The sequence below is a fragment of the Chaetomium fimeti genome (assembly GCF_033439085.1).
Source record: "Chaetomium fimeti strain CBS 168.71 chromosome Unknown B0H64scaffold_5, whole genome shotgun sequence".
NCBI classification, from domain to species: Eukaryota; Fungi; Ascomycota; class Sordariomycetes; order Sordariales; family Chaetomiaceae; genus Chaetomium; species Chaetomium fimeti.
In genome coordinates this window covers 710,811-729,542 of record NW_026944333.1, presented here as the reverse complement: position 1 = coordinate 729,542, position 18,732 = coordinate 710,811, and the positions used below count along the sequence as shown (strand labels likewise).

Sequence of the window (18,732 nt, the reverse complement as noted above, 5' to 3'; positions counted from 1 at the left end):
AGAACAGAGGCGGCTCCACACCCCGAGAGGAGTAACGGCGGCGATGGGCAGCCCTGACAACATGGAATTGTCTCCAGCGGGCCGCCTCCTGGAAATTGATTGGCACCGCTTGAAACAGGTGTCTTTGGGCAAGACGGGCATTTACAGCCGGTCCGGAAAGCACCATCTGCAGTGCGTCGCCATTCGATGACGGGACCCTCGAGGCTCGACCCAAACATTCAGGGACTGCCATCCAAGGACAACCTTGGAGGAAGGACGGGGCCTGAAAAGCAATTAATTCATGGTCAACACTGGGGAGCGGCACAGCCGGGCAAACGTGGGTTAGAGCGTACAATAAGTTACGCACCATTCATTAACCACGACCACAGCCACAGCCGCAACCGTAGCCGCAACCGCAACAGTCAGTCGATGGACTCGATCCGCATTTCGCTGGTTTTCTTCTCGGAAAATCGCATTGTCAAATCGCCGACATGGCCACCTAACTTCACTGCCCCCGCATCATCACACATGTGCACTCGCGGAGGTTGGAAATGAGATCCGCCGATTTCGGAACGAGCAAACAAAAAGAGTCGAGTTGATCGGGCAGGCCTAACCACGGGAGAGGGAGAATTGCGGATAGGAAAAAGCGGCAAGTTTCGTGACAAAACCACTCGCGTTTCTCAAAACCGTACGGCTGTGATAAAATCAATGACATAGGTGGGCAATTTCCATCTTAATTTCTAGCGCCTGCCTCTCTTTCTCGCTCTGTTTGCTGGACGTTTGCTGGATGCTGTTTCCTCGTCGAGCGCGTTTGCAGTCGAAAGTGGGGCAGGCCCCTCCTTCATAACTGGCTCCACAATTTTGGCCTGAATGCCTCAGGCTGCATAAACTCAGTTATGCACGTCGCGTCCGATCGTCTCAACCGCGGTCGAATTCTGATGGCCTGTTTGGGAAATCCACACAACACATTCTCTGTTTACGATTGGCACGCTTTTGCCACAACAACAAGTGCATTTCGCAGCACACACCACCACTTTTCACAGCCTCGGCTGGTTATTTTGGTGTACTCGTACCTTCTTTTTGTTTACAAGACCGCAGAGGAATCGAGTCACCAAGGCCAGGCCCCAGTGCCCCCTTTCATTGTTCGTCCATCGCGACGAAATTTCTGTTCTTTCGCTTTCTGAATGCGCCCTACGCTTTTGTTGTCCGCCCGCCGTCAATTCTTTATTCAGACCCCTGATTTTCCGCGTCGTTTGTTGTGGAACACTGTTTCCAGCCCGTCGCCATGGATTCAGAGGTCGACTCGGTCTTTGGCGACTACCAAGATGATTCAGACGGCTACTCCCCAGAAGTGGTACGTATGTTGCGGTTTGCCTTCCCCAACAATTGAGCCGCTTCCGCTTTCCAGCAACCGCACCGCGAGCGCGTACTTCTTTCGACCAACATGCAACTAACAGTTTCTCAGAAGCCCAAGGCTAAGGCAGCACCCAAGAAAACCGTAGCTACGAAAGCCGGCAAGATGGTCCAGACAACACTCACAACTGGCAAGGCCGCCGCGAAAAAGCGGCCAAAACCCGAGAGCGACGGCGAAGATGGAGTCGCACCCCCCAAGAAAAAGAAGGCGCCCGCAAAGAAGGCGGGTAGCAAACCTCTCGTCGAGATTGAGAATGACAGCATGGTGATCGACGACGACGAGCCGGACGCCAAACCCGCCGCCAAGCCCAATAAGACGGCCACCGAGACGTACCAAAAACTCACCCAGCTCCAACACATCATCAAGCGTCCCGACACGTACATTGGGTCTGTCGAGCGCATGGATCAAAAGCTGTGGGTGTACAACAAGGGAGAGAAGTTGATGGAGAACCGCACTGTTGGCTTCGTTCCTGGTCTGTACAAGATCTTTGACGAGATCCTCGTCAACGCTGCAGACAACAGCCAACGAGACTCGTCCATGACCTATCTCAAGGTCACCGTTGACCGTGCGACTGGTGAAATCTCTGTGGAGAACAACGGCAAGGGCATCCCGATTGAGATGCACGAAAAGGAGAAGTGCTACATCCCCGAGCTTATTTTTGGACACCTTCTCACTGGTTCAAACTACGACGACGACGAGAAGAAGACGGTCGGTGGTCGTAACGGTTACGGTGCAAAGCTCACCAACATCTTCAGTCAGAAGTTCTCCATCGAGCTTCAAGACTCCAAGAACGGCAAGCGGTACAAGCAGACTTGGACGGAGAACATGAGCAAGATGGAAAAGGCCAAGATCAGCTCGAACAAGTCCGGGGACTTTGTCAAGGTCTCTTTCCTGCCTGATTACAAGCGGTTTGGCATGGAGAACGGGATTGACGACGACCTGGAGGGCCTGATTTACCGTCGCGTTTACGATATGGCCGGTACTGTGTCCGGCATCAAGGTTTGGCTGAACGGCGAGCATCTCAAGATCAACTTCAAGACGTACTGCGAGCTGTATGCCAAGTCCATCGCCAATGAGCGGGGTGATGCCGCTGTTGATGGCGAGAAGCCGGTGGCAAAGGTCGAGTTCGACCAGCAGAGACACAACGGCCGCCTGTGGCAGATCGGCTTTACCGTCTCAGATGGTTCGTTCCAGCAGGTGTCGTTCGTCAACAGCATCGCGACCACGTCCGGCGGCACTCATGTCAACTATATCGCCGACCAGATCTGCGAGGCGCTCGGCAAGGAGCTGACCAAGAAGAAGAAGGGCCACTCGCTCAAGCCCTCCCACTTTCGCAACCACATCTTCATCTTCATCAACTGCCTGATTGACAACCCAGCCTTCAATTCCCAGACAAAGGAGCAGCTGACGACCAAGATGAGCGCCTTTGGCAGCAAGTGCGTGCTCAGCGACCAGTTCCTCAAGAAAGTCAAGGCTTCCGAGGCCATCGCGAATATCATGGAGTTCGCCGACAGGAAGGCGGATAAGATGATGGCCAAGAGTGACGGCAACAAGCGCTCTCGCATCAGCAACGACAAACTCATTGATGCCAATTGGGCCGGTACTAGGCGCGGCCACGAGTGCACTCTGATCTTGACCGAAGGTGATTCAGCCAGAGGTCTCGCCGTTGCCGGCCGTGCCGTCTTGGATCCCGATCGTATCGGCGTCTTCCCGCTCCGCGGTAAAATGCTCAACGTCCGCGATGCCTCGCTGGAACAGATCATGAAGAACAAGGAAATCGAGAACATCAAGAAGTTCCTGGGCCTCAAGCACAAACAGGACTACAAGGACGCCAAGGGTCTCCGTTATGGCCACCTGATGATCATGGCCGATCAGGATTTGGACGGTAGCCACATCAAGGGCTTGCTCATCAACTTCCTGGAAGTCCAGTTCCCCTCCCTGCTGCGCATCGATGACTTCTTCCAGGAGTTCATCACGCCGGTGGTCAAGGTCTGGCAGGGCTCCAATCCGAAGAAGCCCCAAAACCTCAAGACGTTCTTCAACTTGCCCCAATACGAGACTTGGAAGGAGTCGCACAAGTCAGACTTGCGGAGGTGGAAGTACAAGTATTTGAAGGGGTTGGGTAGTTCCTCCAACGAGGATGCCCAGATTTACTTCAAGGATTTGGACCGCCACTTGAAGAAATTCGACATCTTGCAGCCCGAGGAATCGCGTTTGTTCGAGCTGGCTTTCTCTAAAAAGAAGGCTGATGCTCGTAAAGAGTGGTTGGGCAACTTTGTTCCCGGAACTTTCCTCGACGCGACGGCGGCTAGGAAGAGCTACACCGACTTCGTCCACAAGGAGCTGATTCTCTTCAGCATGGCTGACAACATGCGGTCCATCCCCTCCATGGTCGACGGCCTGAAGCCTGGTCAGCGAAAGGTCATCTATGGTGCCTTCAAGCGAAACCTGGTCAACGACCAAAAGGTTGCTGAACTTGCTGGTTACATCTCGGAGGTGGCCGCTTACCATCACGGTGAAGTGTCTCTGCAGCAGACGATCGTCGGTCTAGCTCAAACCTATGTCGGCTCCAACAATGTCAACTGCCTGGAGCCCAGCGGCAACTTCGGTTCTCGTCTTTCTGGTGGCTCGGATGCTGCTAGCGCCCGTTACATTCACACGCGGCTATCGCCCTTCGCCCGGCGCATCTTCTCCAAACTTGACGAGCCCAACCTCGAGTATCAATGGGACGATGGCAACATGATCGAGCCCAAGGTCTATGTCCCGATCCTCCCGATGGTCCTGGTCAACGGTGCCGACGGTATTGGTACGGGTTGGAGTACATCTATCCCCAACTATCACCCGATGGAGATTGTCGACAACCTAAAACGGCGGATGGGCCGGTTTGACTCTAAGGATTCAGAAGAGGGGTCTTTCAAGCCGATGACTCCCTGGTTCCGGGGCTGGAAGGGTGTACTTGAGTCGGACGGCCCTAACAGGTACAAGTTCAACGGCATCATCAAGCAGGATGAACAAAACCCGAACGAGATTCACGTCACTGAGCTGCCTATCCGGATGTGGACCGACGATTTCAAGTCGAAACTAGAGGACATCCTTCGCGCTGAGAAGACTCCCTCCTTCATCAAGGACTACAGGGAATTCAACGATCATCAGACTGTCCATTTCATCATCGATCTGGAGGAGAAGCACATGAAGGCAGCGCTGGATGAGGGCTTATTGGAGAAGTTCAAGCTCACAAAGGGCATGACTACCACTAACCTCGTCGCATTCAACACCCGCGGTCAAATTCACAAGTACGAAAATCCGGAGGAGATCATGGAAGAGTTCTACCACTACCGTTTCAACATGTACACGGAGCGGAAGAAGCACTGGCTTGGTGTCTACCATGCCGACTACCGCAAGCTCAAGAACCAGTACCGCTTCATCTTGGAGATCATTGAGAACAAGCTCATCGTCAGCAAGAAAAAGAAGGATGTGCTCGTCCAAGAGCTTCGCGACCGCAAGTACGAGGCTTTCCCACCAAAGGATGACAAGAAGGGCAAATCTACCGACGAGGAGCTCGGCAAGGACGATGGCGAGGAGGAGGAGACTTCAAATGGCGCACGGGACTACGACTACCTTCTCTCCGTACGTGCACCCGCTGTAACTTTTTTGTGTCACAGTGAACTGACAGACAGTAGATGCCTATTTGGTCGCTCACCAACGAGCGTCTCGACAAGCTCAAGAACCAGATCGCAGCCAAGAAGGCCGAGCACGACGAGCTCGATGCCCTGAGCGAGAAGGACCTGTGGATACAGGACCTGGACGGCTTCGTCGAGGAGTGGCACACACAGCTGAAGCTGGATGAGGAGATCACAGCGGATATCCGTAGGATGGGTCGTCGCACATCACGAAAGATCGGTGCTGGTGTTGGAAGGGGCCGTCGCCTGAAGGATGATGATGAGTATGCGCCTGAGAAGAAGACCAAGGCCAAGGCTCCCAAGGTCGAGAAGGTCGAAACCAAGACCCACCAGAGGTTCACCGAGAAGTTCCAGGCAGCAGCCAAACCCAAGCCCAAGAACGAGCTCTCCGACGACGACGATTTTGCTCTTCTTGGAAAGAAAGCGGTGGTCAAGCAAGAGTCGGAACCACCTGCTTCGCTCCCAGAAGCCACAAGCGGGCGCAACAAGCGGACGGCTGCGACCAAGTCCAAGTATGTCTTGAGCGACGACTCCGACGACGACTTCATGGAGTTGGGAAAACCTGATGTCAAGGACGAGTCCGAGGCGTCTGAACCGGAGGAGGTTGTCGAGAAGCCAGTTAAGCGGGCTGCTACAAAGGCTAAGCCGTTGTATGTGGACTCGGACCTCGAGGAGTCCGGTTCCGACGAAGTCATCGAGAAGCCGGCAAAGCGGGTGACGGCACCAGCGAAGGCCAAGCCGTCGGCCGTCGTCGAAGACCTCGACGGGTCTAGTTTGGAAGAAGTTGTTGAGAAGCAGCCAACCAAGCGGGCAGCCGCCAAGGCTAAGCCGTCCTACATGGATGAGGAGGATGACTTTAATGAATCCGCATCAGAGGAGGTTGTCGAAAAGCCAACCAAGCGGGCGGCAGCTAAGGCCAAGCCGTCCCCGGTGGATCACGAGGATGAATTTGACGAGTCTGGTTCGGACGAGGTTGTCGAAAAGCCAACGAAGCGCGCAGCCGCCAGAGCTAAGCCGCCCCCGGTGGATGAGGAGGAGGATGAATTCGACGAGCCGGAGTCGGATGAAGTTGTCGAAAAGCCAACCAGGCGAGCAGCAGCCAAGGCGAAGCGGACCTACATGGATGAGGAGTTTGGCTCAGACAGCGACGACGATGGCGATGACATGCTCGGCGATGTCGGCGCCATGGTCAAGGGCATAGGAGCCCCAGCCACTAAGGGTGGTAGGCTGAGCCTGTTCGCCATGTCCCGGCCGGAGGCGGGCGACGCACCCATCCCCAAGCTGAAGGCCAAGCAGTCAAGATCTATCCTCGATCTCGACGAACACGACGACACCAACTACGAGGCCCTCGCTATGTCCTCTCCGCGGAAATCGAGCAAGCCAGACGAGGTCGATGACTTCCTGTCCGACGATGAGCTCCCCGCGGCACCCAAGCCGGCCGCAAAGCCCACGGCCTCGAAAGCCAAGGCTCCTCTCAGCGTCGTCCCGGCCGCCGCCGCCAAAAAGCGCGGCCGCCCGGCCGGATCCAAGAACAAAGCCAAGGCCGACGACGCACCGGCTCCGGCGGCCAAGACCACCAAGGCCAAAACCCTCACCTCCAAAGCCAAGACCGCCGCCCTCTCCCCCGCGGCCAAGGCTTACGCCGCCAAGAAGGCCAAGACCGCCTCCAGGAAGGTCCTCAGCGACGACGAGGACGAGATCATGGAGGACGCGCCGGCCAGCCCCCCTCCCGCAGCCAAACCCCTCGCTAGGAGACCCGGGCGCGCCGCTGCGGCCAAGGCCAAGGCAAAGCCGACTTACATCGATGACGACGACGACGACGACTTTGTCAGCGCCGACTCCGGCAGCGGTGGGCGGAAGGGGCGGAAGGATGAGAGCGATGCGTTTGACATGGACGAGGATAGCGAGTAAGAGCGGAGAGGGGGGCGCTGGATCGGGCGGTCTGGTTGTTTATGAGATATGACTTCTCTCTCTGTCTCTCTCTCTTTCCGGGTTCGCCTGCTTTCTTGGTAGATGGAAGATGAAAGACGGATGCCTTGTCGTTCTCATTCATTCCTTTTTTGGCGTGTACCCTACTTGGTTGGGACAAGATTGGCTGGCTGGGGCGTTGGTTGGTTGGGTGGTGGCCTCCTTTGGAGGATGGCCAGGAACCCAAGGAAGGGGCGGGTAATCTCACATCTTTTTGTTTGTTTCACATTTTTTTCTTTCCTTTGTTCTGTGCATCCATTTATTCCTGCTTGAATGATATGTATTATTTTGCTTAGCTTGCTGAAGTCATAAATTACATATTGGACCTTTGCTTAGCCGCCTTCTGTGCTATGCCCTAACCAAGCATTTCTATGGGCCCCAGCTGAGACTTCCGCCAGACTTGGGTTGGAACACACAAAGTGGGTTTGGCCAGCTCCTCTGCTCTGTCCGGTAAATATTAAGCAAAGCATGAAGGCAACGCCTGGATTCAAATCCAAGTGGGCATATCAAGACAATAGCGCAGGCACACGACGAAAGGATACATCATGAATTAGCTGCACAAACAGAACGCCAAGGAACCCATCACCATCCTCCCGCCTGCCTTCCTCCAGAGGGAGCCCAAACTTGAGAGAGAAGCACACGCATCATAAGACCAAAGGTGACGTTGAGGTTAAAGAAAAAGACGCAAGAGAAAGCAAAAAAGTACACTATGTCAACACGAGACTCCATCCAGCCCACCCCAGCCTTCCGGCGCAAAAAGGTAACCCCCATCCATGTCAATAATAATGTCCGGCCGTCTCCCCAAAAGCATGCATGCCCCCCCCCCCCTCATTCATCGATCCGCTCCCCATTCTCTCTCCGCCGAGATGTTCTCATTTAGCGTCGAGAGCCACAAGAGCAGACTCTGATCCTGCCCGAAATGAATTGCCAGCCAGTCTTGCCTTGCCACGTCGTGCCATCCATTTCCACATTTTCTCCTTTCCTTTTTTATTAGCTGTTGTATTGGTGCAGAGATTGTGACTTGTCCTTTCAGCTGGCCTATCTCTGAACCAACTGGGCGTGTTTAGAATACAGATGACGTTGGCGGGATCGCCATCAGATATCTTGGCAGGACCCCTGTTTTTAAGCCGCGATCAGGGGTTCCCCGTCAGTCTTCGCGCCATCAACCGGCTTGGGCGTGTTCTCGACGACAGGCTCGGGGGCGATGGGCTCGTTGACGGAAGGCTTGATATCGTCCTTGGGAGCCGCGGGGAAGTCGGTCGCCTTGACGGACGGCTGCTCCTGGGACTTCTCCTGGGGTTGCTCTCCGTGGGAGCGGGCGCCCTTGATCAGCGCCTGAGCCTTGGCAGTGTAGTCGCCCATGTACTGCTTGGTGGCCTGGGTAGCCTGCTCGGTATGCTTCTGGGCGACGGTGCGGAACTGGGCGGTCTGGGCGTTGACGATCTCGCTGGCGTGCTTGAGCTGGCTGTCGATGAGCTCCTGGTTGGTGGTGTAGATGAGCGGAGTGAAGAAGACGACTGTGGTGGCGATCACGGCCAGGCCCCAGTAGGGGACAAGCTTGACGAGATAGTACGAGATGAAGGCGGCGAAAGCGGCCTGGGGTGGGTTAGCTTACGGCTCTGACGCCATTACTGCAGGAGCTCTGAGTCTGAGCGGAGCCAATTGTGGAGACCACTTACAGCAGCCGATGCATAAACATTCTCGGCGAATAACACGCGCTGCGACTCGATGACGAAAAAGTTGATGAGTTCGTGGACGTCGCCAATCGCGGCCTCGAGCGTCTCCCTCGGAATGGTGTAATACTTGCGGGGACGGAGCTGGGTCGTGAAGCCGTTGTTGAGAAGCGTCTTCCCGGCGATCTCGGCGGCGACGGTGATGGCGAGAACCATCCAGGTGATCTTAAAAGTCCAGCGCAAAACATCAAGGTACCTAACCGAGAAGATGAGCGTGACGAGGGAAGCATAGGCGATGGCCGAAGCACCTGCGGGGTATTAGCATCAGCTCCTAGTTAGCTCCAACTAATCCGGCAAAACGTACGAGGATTGCGCCACGACAGGAGCTCCGAGAAGAACGAGTGGTAGTTTGTCAGCGGCTGGCCCGTGGCAGCCGTGTATGAGGGAGGATGGCGAGCGGCGGCCAGGTTGGAGATCTCGGTCGTGGCCTTGGAAGATTGATCCATGACGTTCTGAGCTACCGGACCTGAGTAGCATCCAGTCAGTATCTTGACGGGTGGGTATACATTAGTGGGAGGGATCGGCATACCATTGGTGACGGTGTTGTAGGCAGATGCGGCATCTATAGAAGAGCTATCGTCAGTCGATCGGGAGCTACGGAACGGTCGGAGGCCGGTGTCGAGCTGTGAAACACTAGGACGAGTTAGCCAAAAGTCATCAGGACGACACAAAAACGATAGGCGAAGCTGGATAACACGAACCTTACTAGCTTTCAGGCCATCCACGTTGGTATTGCCGTTGGTGGCGACGCGGTCAGTCATCTTGATTGCTATCGTGATGTTGTGATGTTGCGATGGTCGCGTGGGCAGTATCCGTTTGTTGGTTGGAGGTGGAAGGATCGGAAACTGTGTGACGTCGACCAAGGGAGGGGCAGGTCGAACAAGATACTGACTGGCAACGGGTCGCGAGAAGAGCAGTTGCTAGTTAACGGGGAGCTAGGGACAAAGGTGAAACCTCAAAAACGTCAAGCCAACGATGCTTCTTTGTGCAGAAGGAAAGCTGGAAGGGAAGCTTGGTGATGCAGGAGAAATGAAGCTAGAACTTTGTGTTCCGAGAAGTTGGGATGGGCAGGAAGCAATGAGGGCTTTGAGACAGGCCGGGGTCAGTTATTATTTCTGACCCGGTAGCTTATCAAAAAACTTGCAGGCAGTCATGGTCCATGACGGGACTCTGGGCCCAGTCCAGACCAACAGGGGGCCCACTGAGGTGGCTCAGGGTGGCCCCTCCAAAGCTTGCTCACAGCTGGGGGACCATTCCAAAACGGCGTGGTGTGGGCGTGGGCGTGCAGCAACAGGCGCAATGATCTCATCATGCCACCGGAACAGCACGGCAGGGACAGCCTATCAGGGAGCTCTGCCCTGCGTCGCACAATCGGGGTTGCGTATCCAGTCACACCTACCTATCTCTCATTTTCAGCAATGCGAGCTCGCAAGGTCAAAACTCACTTGTTGTTCAGATCTGGCACACTCTCGGGCTCGCCGTCTGTTTCAGTGTTATCGCCAACTTTGCAATCTTTGTTCGTCGTGGCGTCCAGGCACGTTGCATCCAATGTCGATAAGTCACGACCAATGCCTGTCACAAATTCAATGCCGACCCTGGCTCGCCTCCTTGCCGGGGGCGAGTTATTCTTGGCCCGATGCTGCATCATCTCCCTTGGCCAGCACCGTCATCCATCGCATGTGATTTCACGCTAAAAACTGCGGCAGTCGCCCACCCTGGTGAGTGGTGACAGGGCGTGACAGGGCAGGCGGGTGGACAGGCAGAAGTTCAAACACGCGACACACACCAAAACTAGGGTGATGTGGAGTGTGACCAGCTTTCAAAAAGATCAGTCACAAGGCACGAGGGGCCAGATATCTCGAGAAGATTTCCCACGCCAGCAACATGCTGTGCGCCTTTCAATTACGTCTTCCCTTCTCTTTCTGTCGAGAATCCCTGCTCCCTATCTCAGTTTGCTCCGATCGTTGTGGGCCTCCATCTCCATGTCCCCCATTCTCCCCGCAGTCATGCAACGAAAAACTCCCTTTCCGCCATGCAGAAGAATCAATATTGGTATCATGATGTTCACAAATACAGCCGTCCCGCGACCTCTCAGCCATCTCTCATTCCAGCAATTACAGTGTTACCCCAAAAGCGCCAGATCTCAACGACGCATCGGCAGAGCCGCCAGCGAATGAAACAGCAAAATCGAACCATTATCACCTCCTCCACCCCCAAAAGCCACCACCCGCCGTATTGTTACCCGGGGGCGGCGTCGACGTCTTCGACGGCGGTTCTGATACAGTGGGGGTGGTGTTTGAACCCGTCAGACGACCAAACATATCCATGGCTGTCGAAGCCGCCGACGGCGTCGCACTGCGGCTGTGCGGGGCTGGCGGCGACTCCCCTGGCGCGAGCCCAAACGCTTTCCGGAGCTGTTCGAGCTTCTGCTTCGACTCTTCCAGCTCCTGGCGCGCGACTGCTTCGGCTGTCTTGGCTTGCACCAACTCAAGCAGCAGGGCATCGTTCTCGTTGAGCGGGGTCGTGAGGGGTGTCGGTCCAGATGAGGAGGAAGCGGACTGTGCGGCCATGGCCGCCAGCGACTCGCTACTGCTCTTCTTCTTCATCGTCATCGTGGATACGCGCTTGTTGCTAAAGACCGAGGCCGTTTGCGACGGTGTCGACCTGCTGCGGCCCAGCTTGAGCTCGCGCAGTCCAACCGCGGCGGCGGTGCCGCCGGCCTTGGGGAACCACTCGCCCTTATCTGTGGTTGCCGGCGTGTCCGAGGCCCTCGTCCGCATCCCCTGCATCTGCCTCTCGAGCCGTTGTTTCTCGTGGTGTACGCTCCGAACGTGCGCGTGGGTATCTCTCAACTGGTCCTTCAGGGTGGCCATTTCCTGTTCCATCTCTTGCACCTTGCGGTCGTACTGTTTCGACTTGGCCCGCTCTTGTGACAGTTGTTCCTTGGCCCGAGCCAGCTCGTCTCGCAATTGTAACTTCGTCTCGGGTGCCGATGACCGCGGGCTGGCAGTCGCCTGGTCGAAACGCACCTCGACGACGTCCAACAGGTCGGAAAGTTGTTCGGCGCTCGGCTCAATGGCGCCCGTCGATATTGTGTCGCTCCCCACATCACCTCCATCCGCCTTCTTGCGCAAGCCGTCCAGCAGCGATCGGACAGCTCGCCGGTCATCTTCGCGCTCTTCTTTCTCCCGTTGCAATTGGCTGGCCAGTAAAGCGTGGTTCCGTTGCAGCTCGCTGAGCGCTGTGAGTAGATCCTCGATCTGGCTGTGTAAGTACTTGCTGCCATCCTTTGATGTATTGACGCTCCCTGAGAAGGCGACGGGCGCTGTCTTGGACGGCAGCGCCGTCGCTTCCCTGGGCGTATCGTCGGCGGAGCTGTCGCGTGAGATGTTGGTTGCTTCGGTTGAAACAGAGCTGAGGACGCTGGCGGCGGATGACGCAGTCGATGAAGCAGCCTCCATCGACGAGAGGCTTTGTTTCGACGTGCTGCGCCGAAGCATACTAAGTGGACGTGATGCGGCTCCGGGGTTGAGAGTACTGCTGACGGACGCGGATCCCGAAACCTGGGCTGTTGCCGAAAAGGTTGCAAACCTGGGGGTGGACGAGGAAGCCCAGAGGCGACCCAGGAAACGGGAGGCGGCGGTGGTGACATCCGCCGAGGCTTGTGCCCCCTCTGTCCCACGGTGATTGGCGGTTGGGGCAATCTTAGCTTCCTTGTACCCCTGTTCGAGCGCTACCATTCGCTCCTTGGTAACGACGTTGGCGAGCGCGACAAAGTCTTGGACAAACTCGTCGGCGTTGTGGTTGTAGCAGTCCCAAACACCCCGCGACAACAGCAGGTGCATTACGTCCTCCAGCTCGGTGCAGCCCAGGATGCGCACCTGGTTTTTGCGCATAAGCGACAGCGCCACCCGCATGATGGTCTCCGATGCGCCCTCAGCGAAAATCACATCGTAGATGCGAAACAGCATTGGCAGGGGGCACGTTACGGCGTAGAACGACAGGAACCATTGTGAAACATAGGCGGGTTCAACCTGCAAATCGTCGAGGTGGGCTGACAAAGTGGGCAAATGCTGTCGCAACAGTTCGCGAAATTGGTAGATTCGGATGTGCAGCCCAGATAGGTCGGGAACGAAACATTGGCGCAGATCGTAGTTTTCCATGAGTCTGGTCACACAAGTTAGCTCGCCACACCTTTATCAATTGACATTGAGATCGGACGTACCTAACCAAAACGCAAAAAGCTTGGTTGTCCGGCATGTGCATCAGCAGCGGTCCAACGAGGAATGCGAGCCCTTGGCAATACCCAATCTTGGTGTCGTAGAGGCTGAAGCACTTGAGAACCCGGCCCAGCATCCGCTGGCCGTCGCCTTCGGGGTCTCTGAACATGTCGACGCCGGGAAAGCTCCGGCCGAGGTCCTTGCTGATAACGCCCTCATACGGACTCGATTCGCCGGTCAATCGCTCATAGACCTCCTCCAGGGCACCGTCCAGGGCCCCCGCCATGCTCTGCCAGACCACACCTCGCAGCGGTGGGGGGACGCCCTTCCGCACCTTGTTGGACAGCAAGGTTGGCAGGCGAGCGGCCGTCTGCTTGGGGTCTTTGACAAGGGCGCGGTAGAAGTCGAGCTCGGTCATCGGTGTTGGCGGGAGCTTCGAGTATCGGAGCGCGGGGGGGATCGGACCGCTGACCATTTTCCGCAGCTGCGCCATCGAGGGAGGTCTGGGTTTGCTCTCGCGAGATCGCCGCCTGTCTGCCGCCCTGACCTTCATGCTCTTGAGGTTTGTCTCGATCCGGTTATTCTCCTGTTCCAGCTTGCTCAATAGTGAGGACGTGGTCTGTGGCATGGGCTGTCAGTTACATACGGCGGGAAAGAGGGGAGGAGGCGCATCGTCTCCAGAGACGCACATTATTAGATACTTGACCCTTCGACTCCAGTTCCTCTTTCTTTTGCAACTCTTCCCAGTCGACCCTGTCCGATCCCGAGCTCGAACAAGAATCCCGATTTTTCCTTCCCTCTCCTTCCTCGTCTGTGTTCGGGCTTGCCCGCCCCAACTCTTGGAGCAGATTCGGTCTGCGTCTTGAGGCAGAGGTATCGGGCTCGAAAATCTCCGAATCGCTGTCGTCGTCGTCATCATCGTCGGCGGGCAACGTTTCGGGCATGGTGTTATTTGGGACTTGACCCGGAACGGGTGTCTTTCGCGTGAGAATCGTACTCGGCGGTACTGCTGTGTTTACGTGGAGTGACGGCGGCTCAGAAAGGCGAACTGTGACGAGAGAGTCATGTTCGCTTCCCTTGTCTGTTTCCGTCGCGGCCGGCGGCGAATTGGTCGGCCCTGAAGCGTTCCCTCTCCGCGATGATACCGGCTCGGGAGTTGCCCGCCCTTCCCGCGCATCTGCTCCATCCCGGTCGGGCTCCATCCCGATCCCAATCCCGATCCCGCAACCTCAACTTTGCGAAGACAATTTGAAGGCGGCGGTGAAGTTCGTGTGTGTCGTGTCGTGTCGCGAATTGGTGTATAGAGTCGAACTCCTATTGAACTCTTGATGCTGTCGTCTGAACTCCTTTGCTGTTACCGATAGATAAGATTAGGAAGGCGGATTGTTCCCTAAACTTTTGGCGGTTCCCTCACTGACCCGGCTCCTCGGAAGCCTCCCAACTTTCTTTCCAAAGGGCGTGGATGCCAGCTATGAAAGAGAAAGAGGCAGGGATGGTTCGTTAGCTGGGAAGAAGTGGAGAGAGAGGTGACCGAGATCGTCAACCTCGAATTGTGTGGGTCTTGGCGCGCGACTGCTGGGGCAGGAGCTCGTCTCGTTTCATCGAAGGGCCAAGTCAGAGGCGGCCCGCGGCAGCTGGGGCCTTGAACAACCGGCTTCAATTAGTTACACGGAATAGGTATGAGACTCGTAAGATTCACCACCATGGCAACTAGACCAATTTGTCAAGAACTAAGAGAACATTGGGCGGTGGGCGCTGTTGAAGACGAGAGAGCTCTGACACGAATATTTAGCGCGAGCCCCTGGATATCCTTGCAATAATTGATAATTGCCTGCAGGAACCATGCCTCCCAACCAAAAAAGGAAAGCGGGGCAACCGGCCACCGCCAAACTGTTGCAGGTGATGATGAGTCGAGAAAGCAAGAGGAGAAATGTGAATGGACAGACGGCAAACGAAACAAGGCGAGGACCGCAAGAAGAAAGAAGAGAAGGCGTTCTAGAAAATGGTGGTAGATGCAACTGACTCGGACGTTACATAGAAAGGGGTCTGAAGGAACCGAGAACCCGGGATAGCTGAGAACCAAACCTCGCCGGTAACAAGCGGTCACGGTGGCAACTACTGTCCGCTACCATTGTCGACCATCAAGTCTCCCAACGAGTTTCCAGCAGACGAAGTCATCTCTATACCAAAAGCCCCGACTGCCTGCTCTTCGTAAAACCCGAGGAGCGTCGAGTCAATGCATTGGTTCAGGCGCAACACCAGAAATTCGACGTTTGTTGTCGCGGCAAAAGGTGGGGTCCAATGAGAGCTCTTTTTCTGCCAATCGGCAACCACATGCCGCCTCGATCCCCCTTGCAGGCTGCGACAGGTGGAGCAAAGGTGCAGGACAGAAGCATCCAAACGGCAACCTCCCGCAGCCAACCAACCAGCAGCCGGAGCACATCACCAACCCCCTCACGCGTCTCAATGCGGTAAAATTGCACGGTTCCATTGCCCGCTGGCAGACTTCACCGCTCGTAAATTATTTGGGCTTCCAATTGAGCAGCCCTGAAGCGAGGGCAAGATAGAGGCCGCTTTTGTACGAAGTCGTGCCTCGACTCCAGGCCTGGGGTGGCCAGAGGGGCTGGTCTGGGGAAATGGCCTGCAACTGGGGCCGGAACTGTGTCGAGAAGCCCCAGATCGCCAAATTTGAGACCATCGATGGCCGGTTTTGGGGGCACTCTCAAAGCTAAGCTCGAATGGTACGCGGCAACCCACTTAGCGGCCCTCGGACTTCAAAGTCAAAAACAAAAACCAGAAGAAAACATCCAAAAGCACATAAACCCTCCAGACTAGTGGCGGCGATAAAAAAAAACTCTTTTACGTCGAGGACGTGAAAATCGGCCCTGTGTTGCAAGGTGCTCTTCAGTGGTGGAAGGCTCCATGTAATTCCAGGTTGACATGCTCGGAAGAGACCCGAGTATAATCTGTCGCGATCGAGTGCAGTCCTCGGGTGTTGAACATAAAGGAGGGGGCGAATCGTAGGTGCTATGCACCCACTACCTAACCAATGCAGGCCTTGATATCGTCGGCCTCGACGTTGTTGAGAGACACGACCGAATGAGAGCCTCGTTTAGCGGTACGTACGCGACCACTCCCGGATCAATCTAATCGAAGCATCATCACCTCGTTTTGTAGAGCACACACTCGCACGCGTAAACCAACAAATCCAAACACCAATCCCCGTAAATTTCTGCATTTCTAACTACTGAACCAGCTTCTCGGTATCCATTACAACCCAACTCAACCCAAACTCCACAACGCCACGGGCGCCTCAGCCAAGCAAGCCATCTCCTTTTCTCACCTTCTCTCCCACCAAACCGAACGAGTCAAAGACGAAGACAAGACCAGACAAGCTCCCCCAATTCAACATAGGTAGCACAGCACAACGCAGAAACCCGCAACCACAGGTAGCCAGCCGCCCACACACAGACACTCCCAAATCCTCATTTATCTCCATACACCGCTTTCGAAAATCAACCTACCCCATTCTCGCGGATTTATACGCACCCACCACCCAATCCCATCGTACATACAACCAACCAACCAACCAGTCCCCCCCCCCCCCTTCCCCCCCAATCCCGCTACAACAGCCCCGGCGCCACAGTATCCCCCATCGTCAGCGCTGCGGCCGGGCTCCCCAGGCTCGATCCCTGGGCACCCCCCATCCCCATCCCCGCGGTAGTAGGCGTGGACGCCTGGCCATTCTGCCCCGCCGAAGGTGGGCCAGGCCTCGCACCACCAGGCCCAACACCAGCCCCAACACCAGCCCCAACACCACCAGCACCAGCACCGGGGTTAGTATTGATCGCAGGCGGGCGGGCGCCGGCGCCGGCGGGCTGGGCGGGGGGTTCCTTCTTGGGGTCGACGCCCGGGTAGAGGGAGTGGAGCTTGCGGTAGAGGGACTTGAGCAGGGCGTCGCGCTCGGCGCGGTCGGCGACGGGGTCGGCGGGCCGCTCGACCGGGTCGTCGGCGGCGTTGGGCGGGAGCTTGAGCTTGAGCTGCATGTTGAGCGGGGGCGGGGTCAGGTAGGCCGGCGACGCCGGGACCTGGGCCTTGGCCTTGCGGTCCGCGAGCGCGAACATGTAGGTGAGGTTGGCTTGGAGCCTTCTCATGCATCTGGTGGGTGGGGTTAGAATAGGGGGGCGGGGTATATGGGGGTGGAAGAAGCCCGCGGGGTGGGGGGTGGTTGGAAACTCACTGGTTGTAGTCTAGGTTTGCTAACTTCTCTTCCTCGGCGTAATCTATGTCGCCGTTCTTGGCATTCCCCGCGCTGACAGCCGCTTGCTCCTTCTTGAGCTCATTCCGGCTGTTGACGAGCTGTATTGATTCATACAGCAACTCCTGGTTGATCTCTAGCAGCACCGCCATCCTCTCCTTGTCCCGCGATTCGGTCGCGGGACTTTGAGGGGCGGAGCTGGAGGTCCCGTTAACCTGCGGCTGCTGCCCTTGATCTGAAGGGAAGGTTGGTGTCTGGGGCGTTGCAATCGACGCCGACGGATGTTGGGCAGTCGTGGGCGTCTGGCTCTGCGGGGTACCCTGGGTCCGGGGTGTAGAAAACTGCTGCTGATGCTGCTGCTGCTGCTGCTGTTGTTGTTGTTGTTGTTGTTGTTGCTGTTGCTGTTGCTGTTGTTGCTGCTGTTGCTGTTGCTGCTGGTGCGGCTGTTGCTGAGGGGGCATCTGGCTGGTTGGGGTGCTTTGAGAATTGCTGAACTGACGTTGTGGCGTCGACACAGGGATGCCGGCGGAGTTCTGCTGGGTAGGATGCATCCGTTGCATCATGGGTTGCTGGCTCGGCAAGCCCGTGTTCATCTGATAAGGCGGCATCTGGCCGGCCATCATGAAATTGGCCGGCAGCTGCGGCTGGGGAGCCGTAGACGAAGGGATGCCAGACGCATAGGGCGAGCTTGTGAAAGGGGTCTGGAACGACACTGGTGGGAGACATGCGTTAGCCTTGACCACCAACAAGGGCGACCCAGGAGCAAAGGGGGGTTAAACGGAAGTATGTTACGTGGAGAGTGGACGGTGGAGGATGGTGGGACCATCGCACGTGAAGAAGGGTCAGGTAAGACAAGCCTCGCAAACGGCAAACGTCATGTGGAAGATGGAGAAGGGGACGGGTGCTTACTCTGACCATTCGCAGCCATGTGCGGCATGCCGGCATTCTGCATCATTCCTGCAGGGCCACCACCTCCGCCCATGAGAGCTGGGTTCGGGCCGCCGGCGGGGAAGGCACCGGGCTGGCCCGGCATGGGAAACTGCTGTGAGTTATACATCATCTGCTGCTGCTGCGGCTGTTGCTGCGGCTGGTTCGGAGATGGGCCGGGTTGCAGGTGAGCACCTTGTTGAGGTGGGGCGCCGTTGAAGACGGGGCCTGCGGCGGCATTTGGGAAACCATAGGGAGAATACATGACTTGGTATTTGGGCGAGAGGCGGCTGCCCAAGCCAAGAACCGGGCAGGAGGCGCCAGGGGGGTGAGGAGGAGCGGCGGATGGAACGGCGAGGCCGTCGTGGATCAGATCAGGAATTGCGGCTGCCGGGTGTGGGGAAGGGGGCAGGGCTACCAATCTGGGGATTGGCCGGCGGGGGGCCTCTCCCGAAGGTGGTCTCTCTCTCGCGTGCGAGCTCTCAACAGCCAAACAGGCACCTGGGACCCCAGTCCAGGCAGCGGCAGCGTTCGGCCGGGATTTGAGGTTTGC

The 18,732-nt window shown here is 56.6% G+C and overlaps 4 protein-coding genes across 4 annotated transcripts; 1 reads left to right on the top strand and 3 right to left on the bottom strand.

The window, feature by feature from the left end:
- Positions 1-950: 950 nt before the first annotated feature.
- B0H64DRAFT_475572 (DNA topoisomerase 2-like protein) lies at positions 951-7,317 on the top strand. Its single transcript, XM_062808109.1, has 3 exons — positions 951-1,333; positions 1,445-5,020; positions 5,074-7,317. The coding sequence occupies exons 1-3, from the start codon at positions 1,265-1,267 to the stop codon at positions 6,982-6,984; spliced, it is 5,556 nt and encodes a 1,851-aa protein (XP_062657548.1). The 5' UTR covers positions 951-1,264; the 3' UTR covers positions 6,985-7,317.
- A 795-nt stretch (positions 7,318-8,112) lies between these two features.
- Positions 8,113-9,535, bottom strand: B0H64DRAFT_462407 (Reticulon-domain-containing protein; the record flags this gene model as incomplete). The annotated part of the gene is made up of 5 exons (XM_062807547.1): positions 8,113-8,637; positions 8,721-9,022; positions 9,079-9,240; positions 9,304-9,397; positions 9,476-9,535. 5 exons carry the CDS (start codon positions 9,533-9,535, stop codon positions 8,164-8,166), a joined length of 1,092 nt encoding a protein of 363 aa, XP_062657547.1. The 3' UTR covers positions 8,113-8,163.
- Positions 9,536-10,972: 1,437 nt separating this feature from the next.
- On the bottom strand, positions 10,973-13,487 carry B0H64DRAFT_324558 (rab-GTPase-TBC domain-containing protein; the record flags this gene model as incomplete). Its single annotated transcript, XM_062800658.1, has 2 exons — positions 10,973-12,941; positions 13,000-13,487. 2 exons carry the CDS (start codon positions 13,485-13,487, stop codon positions 10,973-10,975), a joined length of 2,457 nt encoding a protein of 818 aa, XP_062657546.1.
- Positions 13,488-16,154: 2,667 nt separating this feature from the next.
- B0H64DRAFT_178841 (uncharacterized protein) lies at positions 16,155-18,624 on the bottom strand. The gene is made up of 3 exons (XM_062798881.1): positions 18,162-18,624; positions 17,235-17,964; positions 16,155-17,152 (listed from the first exon to the last, which is right to left on the bottom strand). Exons 1-3 carry the CDS (start codon positions 18,442-18,444, stop codon positions 16,618-16,620), a joined length of 1,548 nt encoding a protein of 515 aa, XP_062657545.1. The 5' UTR covers positions 18,445-18,624; the 3' UTR covers positions 16,155-16,617.
- Positions 18,625-18,732: the final 108 nt, after the last annotated feature.